The sequence below is a fragment of the Haliaeetus albicilla genome, chromosome 13, assembly GCF_947461875.1.
Source record: "Haliaeetus albicilla chromosome 13, bHalAlb1.1, whole genome shotgun sequence".
Classification (NCBI taxonomy): domain Eukaryota; kingdom Metazoa; phylum Chordata; class Aves; order Accipitriformes; family Accipitridae; genus Haliaeetus; species Haliaeetus albicilla.
The window spans coordinates 16,132,747-16,145,223 of record NC_091495.1 but is presented as its reverse complement, the minus strand read 5'-3'; the positions used below and the strand labels follow the sequence as shown (position 1 = coordinate 16,145,223).

General features: G+C 36.9%; 1 protein-coding gene across 11 annotated transcripts in view; it reads left to right on the top strand.

Moving 5' to 3' along the window:
* Window positions 1-12,477, top strand: part of THADA (THADA armadillo repeat containing) — a 171,601-nt gene that overhangs the window by 50,828 nt on the left and 108,296 nt on the right. For 10 of the 11 annotated variants that reach the window (XR_011327475.1, XM_069800252.1, XM_069800254.1 and 7 more), the window contains 2 exons: window positions 10,075-10,164; window positions 11,561-11,692. The exons of the other annotated variant lie outside the window; for it this stretch is intronic. Coding sequence is in view for 9 of the 10 variants with exons in the window: in XM_069800252.1 (XP_069656353.1) it covers window positions 10,075-10,164; window positions 11,561-11,692 (222 nt within the window). In the remaining variant the exon portion in view is untranslated. The remainder of the gene's footprint in view (window positions 1-10,074; window positions 10,165-11,560; window positions 11,693-12,477) is intronic. 11 annotated transcript variants of the gene reach the window in all.

Genomic DNA, 12,477 nt, shown 5'->3' with positions numbered 1-12,477 from the left:
GAAATGTTTTTTCTAACTAACTTGATGTGGTTATAGAAAAGTTGTCCCTTCTTGTCACAGAAGAGGTGTCCTGTATCATGTTAGATCTAGAAAAACAAGTATGCAATAATCTTTTATATCCTTGCTCTTGGGCTTATTAGTGGATGTATTGCACCAGTTTTTTTTTTACAATTGTTTTTTCCAGGCTTCATTGTGGCTTTTCAAGCCTCTGCCCAAAATTACATAGCCATTTTGTCTTCTATGGGAATGCTAAAATTCTCTTATGCATGTGAAATGTTTGTTTAAAAGCAGCTTGTCATGAGTCCTAAACCAGGATGTTCTTTCAGGAATTTAACTGTTAGGTATGTTCTTTAAAACAAAAGTATTTGAAGCGAATTCTTAAAATTTATATATAAACTTTATTTCTAAAGTTCTAAAGGAACTTGCCTGTTGCTTTTGTCTCTGTCTCCTAGTAAGAATGGTGATGGTTCTCGGGTTGTCATCCAGAGGGACTGCTAATCAAGGGCTCTCATAAATACACACTATTTCTGAATTAAAATTTTAAGTGGGTATTTTTATTTCACATCAAGCTAGTATTTTAAATACTAGTGTACATGGTGGCATAAACAATACTTTGTGCTGAACTGAAGACTAAGTTACTAACTTAATAAAAAACGGGTAAATCTCAAGAATTTTGTTGTTCTTAGCAGGATCTATTGTTTACTGCAATTGCATTAGCTAGTGATGGCCAGCAAATACAGGAAAACAAGAAAAACACCAATCTATTACGAAGATAAGGTTAAAACCTTGCTGCTGGAGGGGGAAGTAACTAAGTGGAATCATAGAAACTGTAAAGGTATCTCTTGATCCTGTTTCCTTGATTCCCATTCGAAGTATGACTGTTAGCAATGCTAAATCAGGTCAGCAGTGGCTTTGGATGAGTTAAAAATCTCCATCCTTGGAGATTTTGCAACCGCTCTGAGTAACATGTTCCAGTGCTTCAGTCCCCTTTTTTCCTGTTGCCCAAGTTAAAACTCCTAAGCTATGATTTGTGACCATTGGTTCTTTCTGTACCATCTGCAACTACTGCAAGAAGTTTAGCTTTTAGCTCTCTAATCTGCAATTCCTTCAAGTGTTTGTAGGCTACTGTTGGATCTCCCCTGGACCTCTTCTTTGTCAAACAGAACAAACCTGGCTCTTTCAGCTTCTTCTCATAGGGCACGTACTCGAGGCCCTGTCCATCTGAGGAGTTATTTGCTGGACACTCTCCTGCTTCCTCTAATCTCTTCTGAACCTGTCAGCCCAAAACTGGATGGAGGATTCCATGTACAGCCTCACTGTGCCAAGTAGAGGAGGGCAATAACTTCCCTTGATCTGCTGCCGCATTCATCCTAATGAACATATTCCAGTATGTGCTTTGCCCTGTTCATGGTGAGGACGTGCCATTGGCTCATACTGAGCTTGGCATCCACTGTAACCCCCAGGTTCTTTCCCGCAGGGCTTTTACTGAGCCATTTGGTTTTCAGCCTGTGCTGATGCTCAGGGTTATTCAGCCCAAGTGCAAAATCTTGTTTCTCCTTGTTGAACTGCATGAGGTTTCTGTTGGTCCAAGAGTCAAGTTTCTCAAGGTCTGTCTAGACTGAACTTCTACTGTTTGGTGTTTTATCCACTCCCCCTAATTCAGTGTTGTCCACAGATCTGCAGAGGGTGCTTTCTATCTCATCAACCAAGTTGTTAATAAAAATGTTGAGGGATGTAGGGGCCCCTGAAATGACCTGTGGAGTATTTTACTAGTTACTAGCCAACAACCAAACACTGAACCATTGATACCCTTTGGGCCTGGAGGTCCAGCCCAAATGTGTTGTTTATCCAAGCTGTACTCTCTCAGCTTCCAGATGAGAAAGCTGAGTGAAGCTGAACCTGAAGCTGAATGAGCACAGCATTTTCTAGTCCATTTTAAAGTTTTCTGCCTTAATAAAAATGTAGCTTAACTGCCTTCCCTAGGAAATAAGAAAGAACAATAATTATTTTAAAATTACAAGAATTGTCTTGTCAATTGTCACAAGTCTGTTTGAGTTTCATCTATTTGAATGCTCACCAGACTCTTGGATTCTCTGTGCATTTATGGACAAGTTTCTTTATGTTGGTTTCTCCATCAGTTGCTTTTTTATGGGTGTGAAACACTGAAACCTGGCAAGTTTGGAGCCTTTCAGTAGTGTGTACACTCTCTTGCCAAACTCCAGTTATGGTGCTTGCCCTGGAATTTGCAGATTACCTCCTTGAGCTGACTATAATGGGGTCATTTTAGGATAAATTTAAGATTGTGCTCCTCTTCACTCAAGTCAAGTGAAACCTGGAATTCTTCTGGAGGTTTTTGTTTAAGAAGGCATGAGCCACCTGTTCACCCTTTCAGAAACATACTGCAGACTTCCATTTTGTTTAAAAAGGAGTGAAATACAAGCAAGTTTTTAAGAGTGATCACTGAGCGCCTGGAACTTCTGAAAGGAAGTTCTAGAAATTTTTGCATACTCATCCAGTGTGCATTTTAGAATCTGCTTAGAGTCTTAGTCTGATTGATGACATCAAGGGAGAGATTAGAAAATTATCAGCTGCTAATCTTTATATAATTCTTATCAGCAACAGTTCAGCACCAGTTGAACTGCATGTGTTTAAGAAAGGGTTGGAATTTCCATGCGGATCAGCATGTCACAAAATCACAGGACCACACTGTAGTAAGGGTCCTGCTGGTACGTTGACTCAGTTCTTTTCATAAACAAGCTTGTTATGCTGTTCCTTTTATAAACTGATCAAGTCGCATCTTAAAAACAATTTGGTTATTCCCACTATTTCTGCAGGAAGACTCCCTGAATGCCACCTTCCCAAGTAAAACTTCTCAAGAATCTTCCTGCTTTGATCATTAGAAACTTAACTTGCAATGTATATTTATTCATGGCCATTTGAGACTCATTTGTTCTTATGCCAGCTTTGTCCTTTATTTTAAATAATTATTTTCCTTCCTGATGCTTCCCTTGAGGTATTTGTGGATGCCAGTCATATATCCCGTCTGTGTTAATTTTGCCAGGCAAAACAAATTGAGGTTTTTAAATCTCTTCTCAGCAAATTTGCTTTCTATTCCCTCGGTCATGTGAGCAGCTTTTTTTACGTGTCTCTGTTAGCTGGAGGTTAGCTGTGATTTATTCCAGCTTACATCCTACCCAATTGTTGGAGACTGGCATTAGTACTTCCTTGTCCATACTGACTGTATCAGGATTGATGGGTTACAGAATCACATTTGCCCTTTGTTCTCTTGATGAGGGATCCAAGGTACCAACTAATATGCTTGGATCCTTTTGGTATTTCCAGCTGATGAGCTCCTAAGTTTTAACACATTCTTTAATTAGTCCTCATATATGCAGTCTTTTTATCTGCTATTAATTTCATGTCCTTCTAGTATTCGGCTCCTCAAGATACCCAGTTTTGTTTCATAGTGTTTTAATCTTCCCTCTCTAGAGACAATGCTTCATAACTGTTGTTTCAATGGTGGATTTTAATGGGCACACTCCTAACTCTTTTACTGTCATCTTCAGTTAAACCAATAATAATATTGGTCCCAACAATAGATTAGGTCCACCAATAACTTGACTTGCAACATGTTCTTTTTGGGTCTTTTTTAAGTCCTGTTCCTACTCTACTTACCCATTTTATCTAGTGGCATACTTTAATTGCAGTGTGTCAAATACTTTACTGTCACTCGTAGAGATTACACTAGAGTTTAATCTGTTAAACCAAAACTGTATTTTCACCACGGACCTTGTGTAAATATTTGCTCAGACTACATTGCAGGATGTTGTCTGCTTCCTGCTGTTTTCTGTGTCTCACAAAAAGCCCATGGGTTTTTTAGCTGTGAAGGAAGCATATGAGAACTGGATCTCTGCTCTGAGCTGGAGCTGCTCAGCTTTTTACTTCGAAGCAAATTATGAGTAAAAAATTTTCAAATTTCAAACATTTCATTTGTTGAGATAACATTCTGGAGACTTGTGTGACTAGAATTGTTTTATTTCCTTTGTCTAGAAATATTTTTACCGTTCTTGGATAGTGCATGGGTTAGGTTGGCACAATCTAGTTTCTAAGTTTTGCACATTGCACTTCATTCCATTTGATCTTATTCCCTGATAAGTAACTGTTCTCTTTTTCAAGTTTATTTTTTCCCTGAATTTCTGTATATTCTTGAGGCCAGAATAAAGGTCTGTAGTTTTCTGAATAATTTTCCCTGCCAGCACTTCTGAATAATTTAAAATGTTACGTATTTGCTTCCCTAATTGTATGGTATTATACTGTCTTGCTGTGTTCTAAAACCCAAGTTAAGAAATTATCTTTTGAGTTGAATGTGCTAAATTCTTTGAGTTTTGCTTCCTTTTCAGTTAGGATAATTTCTGTTTTCTGTACCTTTATTACTGTTAGTTGTCCTGTCATGAAATACAGCTGTCATATTCTTTAGTGCTATTTAAGGAGCAAAAAATTCATTTGATTCTTAAAGCATATCTGAATTAGCTTTGGTCTTTACCATAGCCTGTGTAAAACAACATGTTATGCTTTTTTTTGTTTTCTTGGTCTTTTGTATAGTTGAAGAAGATGTTTTCCATTTATTTGAAGTTTATGCTTCTGAAGTGTATTTTTGTTAATAGGGAAATAAACTGCATGTATTTTGAGACAGGATCTAAATACTTAACAAGTGATAAGGGTCAGGGAAAGAACCTGAATGTCAAAATGGGCAATTAAAAACTAGTTAAGTTAGTCTAGTTAAGCTGCACTGTGGGTTTTTTTCATAGTTTAATGAAGGCAAAAGAAACAAATATGTAAAATGTGAATTATCTTTATAAATCTGTCATTTTGAATGACAGTTTTGCCAAATTCAGTCCTGTTTTTAAATTATTTCAGCAGCAATTGTCCTTGCAGTGCAAGGAATAAATGACATTCTGTTTCTGTATTACTGCTCTTTAACATGAAGAATCATCTGACATATTATGGTTAATGATTCAAGTGTAAGGATTGGTATAGCAAGAGTAGATTTTACAGGAGACAATTAAAAGAGGACTTATTTCATGAAAACTACATTCTTGGTCTTGATCTCTCTAAATGTGTCTGTCTGTATTGGTTTTTTCACATTCCAGTTCTATTTTTCCTTTTTAAAAATAGTATTATTTTTCCCCGTCACAGATCTGATCATGCATTTGTCAGCTGACCTGAAATGTTAGCAATATTTATGTTCAAAAAGAGCACCAGAGACCCTTGCTGCCCTCAGAAGATTTGTTGTCTCAATCTCACCTATTCTATACTCAAATATGAACATATTTGCTGCAAATGTTCTTTAATGTGTCAGTTACTAAAAGCAGCATACAAGGTTATAAAGCCTTCAGTTCTTCTGAAAAATAAATGAAAGAACAGAAGCAGGTAATCTTTGACACATGTCGCAGTAAAATGATATGTATGCCCCAGTGTCATAGCAGAATTTTAATCTCCTAGAGTATTCTCTTAAGTGTACAGCACAGCTTAAAAAAGAATACTGCAACATCCGTGGTTTTATTTTTAAATGTATTTTTTTAAATGCAATTAAATAATTCACACCCTCAGTATGCATGAAGGTGGAATATTTATTTAGAAAGACACTAGTTATATAAACATAGATACTAACCCTTGTATTATGCAGCATCAAGTTGCTGCTCAGACAAACATAATGTATAATGACCAGAGGTGTCACAGTTTTCAGCAGCATTTATGAATTTGGTTCAGGAAGTTTGATGATACTGAATGTCTTCACAAGCAAAGCAGATGAAATGAAAACTTGTAAGTGCATGATCTTTAGCCTACTTTAAGCCACCTCTGGTTCTACTCTGAAAAGTGATAAAGCCAAAGAACCAGTGCTAAATGAATGGAAGAGCTAGTGACAATCGAGTATAAGGCTTCTGTTTTAGGTTATTTCAGGGAAAAGTAAAACTTCTTTGCATTTTTCCTGAAGAAGCATTATCAACACTGTAAACTATATTCTTGTTCATGCTTAAAATAGACTTTTTCCTTAAAGTTTCATAGATATACAGTCTGCTTTTAGTTACATCTTTTTAATTTTTACTGCTACAACTAGCTGTTGAGTTTTTAGTAACTTAGCTGTGATTCACTGTTGTCTTCCAAATGCTTACTGCTAGGAATTAAATTCTGTCCTTTAGCACTGCATGCCTTCAGAGTAACTTCTTGCTGATTTATATGAACTCTATACTCTGTGAAATATCTTTCTTGCTGTCATCATAACCTTCCTTCCCTCTTAAAATAGACTCTGGAGCAGACAAAAGTGGGAAAGAGTTTGTTTGACTCAAGGGCATGCAGAGAATAGTTGGGAGTGGTAGGTGTAGCTTGGTTCTGTATGGTATGATACAGAAGATGCCTCTGTATGACTGTTTTTTGTTAATGGAACATGTCTTCAGGTGGAAAACCTGAGTGAAAACGGGAAAGAAACTCATGTGTGTCTCCCTTTCTACATAAACACTCTTCATCAGTCCTGAAAAGTGCTAAACATGACTGCTGTCTCTAGCCATCAAAATGGAATCTTTAGTGAATGGGTTGTACTCTAATTTAGTCATTTGGCTTTTCTGTAGAATTGCTTGCATATGACAAAGCATTAACATTGTTGAAATGCAAAGTATCTGAGGCATAAATATTACATCTTATTTATGTACCACAGTATTCTGCATCTATGCAGTTTTATGAACTATTTTTACAAGTGAATTCAGGAGGATATGGGTGTTTCCATTAGTTTATCTCTCAACCTTTTGACATTAAGCATCATTTTAATTATACAGTTAAATGATATTTTACACTGGGGAGCAGGATTTTATCGTAAGCATCATCAGCCCACTGATAACTTTTCTGTTTCATTACCATACTTCCTATTTCAGTAAATAACCTTCCACTAGTCTGTTGTTCAGGTCTCAGTAATCCCATTTGAAATTCTGGATTGTGAAATTGTGCTACTTCAGGTTACCAGCAGGAAAAAAGAAAATGCTATCACAGAGCCTGTGGTTGAACATACTCTCAAAGATGAGCTCTGAAGCAATATAAAAATAATTTCAGCTGGACATGGGGAAAAATACTAGTGTCTTAAGGCTCTTCCTAGTTACTTCTCTTCTGAACATGTTTTTAGGGAGAGTAGGTGTAAAATCCCATGATCTGCAAAATGTTGGTTTTAAGGATTTAATTATGGTAGCTGCATTGCCAAAAATCTGTTTGAACTGTGTCAGTGACTAATGGAAAGATAGTTATCTATATTTTTAATTTAAACCTGTCATTCCTTGTCAGATATATTTTAGAAAAGGAGGAAAAAATTTGTTCCATGAAAACTGTTAGCACTGATTTTTGGATTGTTTTAGTCCACATCTAGTTGATATATTCCTTTATAGGTATGTCAAGGACTTACCTTCTTTTAAAGATGTGGGTAGCTTAATTAATTATGAAGCCTAACTCACATTTGTGTGTGTATGCACATGCATGACTCTGTTCATATCACTAACGTGCATCAGCCAAATCTTAAAGTGTTGGTATTCATTTTTCAAAGCAGTATAATTTTTGATGAAATGAATAGAAAATATGTGGCTTAGTGTCATGAACATTTTTGAAAAGCAGAACCATTGCATTTTTTGTTGTTCCAGTCTCAGTTACTGTACACAAATACATGTTTCCAGGAGCAACAAGCATGGTCAGTAATCAAAAATGAAACAACTGAATACCTCTTTGTTTTACTCTGTCTGGCTGTTTGCTTTCTGCTCATTCTCCAGTTGCACATCTCCCTACCTTGACACCCCCAGGTAGTGGATTCACACTTAAATTGGTGCTCTGTATTTTTGAGAACACCTTTTCATTTTGCAGCACTTCTGCTAATGTGTAGTCATGTAGTCTTTCTTGTTTCCTCTCTGAACTGGAGGCCCTTTAAAACCATCCCTTGACAACCAGTCTGCTCAGACAGTTGTGTCTCTGTTTTTTTTTTCTGAAAGTGCCTTTAAGCATCTTTTCTGCAGATAGTGCTGATTAATGGTTTTGACTGGACTGCCTTCTCCCCTCATGTAACCTGTGGAGCAGTAAACCAAATGGGAGGTTATGCAAGTTACCCGCTTCAGTAGTTATCATTTTCTTTCCCTATCAGAAAGATTCATGAAACCACACTAATTACGAAGAATTTCAAGGCTTTGTAAGGATATTCAGTTCCATTATTTAATATCGATTCAAACTTGGCTACTGAATTTTAATACATTAAAAATGGGCCTGTTAAAAATACTTGTTGTGTGAGATGCTACTAGTGCTCTCTTAAGCCTCTAACCAGTGGCCATCCATTCCATAGGAAACTTAACTCCAATTCTGCTTTTCCTTGATGCGGTCTGTGGCACAAGAGGTGGAGGTGTCAGCATTTTCGGATTGATTTTTTTTTTAATACCGAGTTCTTAATGTTTTACGTATGAAAACTCAGTAAGATGGGCTGTTTGACTTGATGCGCTTACTTAGATCTTATGTTTTATGCTGTGTCTGGGTTTGCATCTTCAGTTTGCTGCATAATGTATATGCAAAAAATGGAAGTTGTTTTTAAGAAGCTGTTAGAAGAAATTACATGGGTGTTTTCTGCTTAAATAACTAGTTATTATCAGTATTGATGTTTTTAAATCATCCTCATTAGTGCTTCAATTTATATTCATTCACAGTTCGAATGCTTCCATCTAATTTTTTTAACTGAAATCTTTTTTCTAGATATAATGGCTACTGCAGAATCCTTGTTCATGCTTTTAGTTACAGCCATTCACTGTTCTTACATGCCTACAGAAGGCTGCCTGTACCTCTTTGAACATTTGTTTCCATGTAGCAATCTGGTTTTTCTGTGTTTATTCTGTGGCCTGTGGCTAAGGCATGTTATGTTAGCTGAGTGCTGGAAGAAGCTGTGCTGATGCTTGCCATGTGCTGATTTATTCTTGTGTGATTTTTTTTTTTTTGTATGCTTATTTTTACACACATTCAATCTTGCCATCTCATCATGTTATTTTTCTAAACCTGGAAGCATTGCATTGGATTCATGCTAATATGTACTTATTTATCTTTGTTGATCATGTGGCAAGCAAACTCTGCAGTTGGCTTTCTTCTAAATGGATGGCCTTTTATTTATTTATTTTTAAAGGAAGTCTGTTTTATCTGCATAGCATATATGTCTAATTAGAATCTCCCTGCTGTAACATTTAAGTGGTTCTTGCTTAGACGATGCTAAATAGTTTCCTTTAAACCATGAAGCCATCCTTAATCTGATCAAAAGATTATAAAACAAATACAGAAGATTTCTACTTACCTCTTTCTAGCTTGGATTGATTTGCTGTTGTGGCTTGAACTATGCTGCCTTACTAATTCTGGCTAGGGATGAGTTCAGTAGATATTGTACATTGCTCTGTTTTGAATGTGGTTGCACCATCTACACAAGTGAAAACATGGGCTGGAAATGCTACCACTGCTATGTGCTGGAAGCAGAGCTGTGTAAAGAGGGCTAATGGGAGGTCAGATGCTTCTGCCGCTGTGTTTTACAGATCTTCTGAGAGTTACTATTTTGAGATGCTTTTCAATGTCAGTAAAATAGAAGCATCTGTTAGTACATGTCTATTAAATGCATTTTATTAGCTATTTAGTACATGAGCCATACTAAAGCAAGTGTAGTCTTCTCTTGTTCAACCAGAATGTTGTTAAACTGGTACCAGAACTTAAGCTGCTGTATCTTTTCTTTTTGGTGTGATTAAGGGGCTAAGATCCCTTTTTCCCAAAAAGGCCCAACCAGTTTAGCTGAGAAAGTGTTAGCATGCACACATACAGACAGAGTTATTTAATTTGTGTAAACTATGCTGTATCATCATTTTTAATGAAAACATTGTGCCTTGTTTGAAAGGAGTTCATCATGTGTGCATGGTTCTTCTGGCTCTCTGACTTCACTCTAGCATCAGAAATCCAACAAGTAAACTGGTATTTGGCATGCAACTAATTACTGCAGAATGCTAATTTGTAACTCTTCTTCATTCCCTTCTGCAGAATGACAGGAAGGGAGTTTTTCTCTCGCTTTCCAAGTCTTTATCCTTTCCTTCTCAAGCAGTTGGAGGTTGTAACCAATACTTTGAACAGGTAAGACGGTGTCCGAGAAAGCTTTGAAATGTGAAGTGCAATGAAAAGGTTAAACTGAGTTGTGTCCATATACCCTGATGCTGTTCTTTTCGTCAGTGCTTCTTGAAATGACATAGTTCTACTAGAGTCTTTTGCTAAGGCTTTTTTCCTATAGCTTCTGTGCATTGCAGTAAGTCTCTGGAGTATGAACTACTGTTGAGTAATTAGTAGTTGCTGCATTCATAGGATCAGATGTTAAAGAACATATGTTTTTCAGAGAAAGAAAGAAAGAAACTGGGTGTTTGTCCCATGTTTAACAATGAGACTTCCTAACATGTTTAAGTGATACAGGGTCGTAGACCTCATGTAACCCTAAATAAACACTTTCCAGCCTGTGACACACTGACTTTGGCGGGAAGGTCCTTGATCTCTGTTTAAGGACTCCACAAATGGTGGCTGAAAGCTCCAATTTGATCAATGCAGATGATATCATTTGGGATGATGATGATGCTGTTTACCCCTAGGTTCATGAACTTTTAAAGTAAACCAGTGCTGGCTTTGTTTTTTCTTAAAATGCTATGTTATAAACTGTGGAAGTTCAGCAGTTGATTTACGGGTGAGGTTCAGCTGTCTGTTTAATGGGCCTGAGGTAGATACTTTGGAGCAGGAGTTTCACTAGTCATTGTATGTTTTGCAGTCTCTGCTCTAAGAAAAAGGGTATATATATTCTGCAAAGCAGTCTGCTTTACCTGACATTTGCAAAGGTGACAGTGTCATCACTGGGAAATTTTGGGAATTCTTTAAACTGAAAAAGATTGATAGCTGCTGCCTGAAATGTTGGCCTTGAAGGCTTTTCTCAATGCAGATTAAGGCTTGTGTCTTATTTATTAATAATTAACTAAATCAAGACGTGTTGATTTTGACTTGGATTTCTGATAGTTTTTACAGTATGAATAGTAGCCACTTGGAGTCAATGACAAGAACTATTCTTTATTAAAGCCTGCTATTTACTAAATACACATTTCCTTCCAAACTGACTTTTTTTTAAACCATCTTTTTGTAACTCAGCTTTCTCAGTTTCTCAGTTCCTAGAGAAGCATTTTCTGTGCTGTTTTTTAATATTATTTAGAAGTGGAGGCAGCTCACCACTACTAGGAATAAAGGAGTCTTGGGGTAATGTAGGAAAGTGAAGGTAGCACAGCCTTAAGGGCCTTCATACAGGGGTCCCCAGTGGTGCTGTAGGAGAACTGGATGCAATGCCTGATCCCAGCAGGGTTTGCACTTTCTTGCAATGATCAGTCTAGCATACCTCCTTGAACCAGAAATGCAGAAGGGTATTGTGTGTGGAAATGTCTCAAGACTAGCATAAAGGAGGATGCTTTTTTCACCAACTGCTTCTTACCACTTTTTTTTTCAGTGAAGCTGAAGAATTGAAAATCCATCCAAGCCTGTTCCTTTTGCTTTTAATTCTGGGAAGGCTGTATCCATCTCCAATGGATGGCACTTACTCAGCACTCAGCATGGCACCATTTGTCCCATTTATTATAAGGTAAGGTGATTTTGTTGTTGTTTTTCATGTGATGAGAGTTCTTTCTTGAATCTTTGGAATTTTTTTTATAAAATGCCTTTTTAAGCTTCTCTTCAACTTTAATTCTTAAAGGAAAAACCGATAGTCATTGGTTGGACTTCCGTATATTATTAATGCTTGTTTTGGGGTATTAGAAAGAATTTCAGCTCATGCAAGCCATTGTATGAATTTCAGCTCATGCTGCCGCAGAGAGGGTAGATGAAAGCTAATGAGCTTGACTGACTTTAGCAATGCAAGATTTGTTGTACAAACTTCTGATGAGTTTTTCAGTCCTGCGGAATGAGTGTTTGTAATGCATAAATGTAATGACTAATATATAGATTTGTAGAGGTGTATATATTTATCTCCATATCCATCCAATATACAAATACCTACGTATATAGCTAGATAAAGATATGGATATATCCTACATCTAATATATGTCTAAGATGACTTTTCAAGTTTTTATACACTGTAACTTTCATTTCTATGGTGGTTACATCAAGATATTCAGCAGATATTTTTGCTATTCTGTATGCCACTGTTGTGGGATGCGGAGCCTGATAAGGGAACAGGATTGTGTTGTCTGGGGAGAAATGATCATAATCAGTATTTGAGAGGAAGTCTTGCTATCAGTATGAAAGCTTCAGAGCAATAGGGTGAGAAAGTTCCATACTTAATCTTGCTCCTTTAGTAGTGAAACAAGATGTCATGGTTTAGCCCCAGCCAGCAACTAAGCACCACGCAGCTGCTCACTCACCCACCCC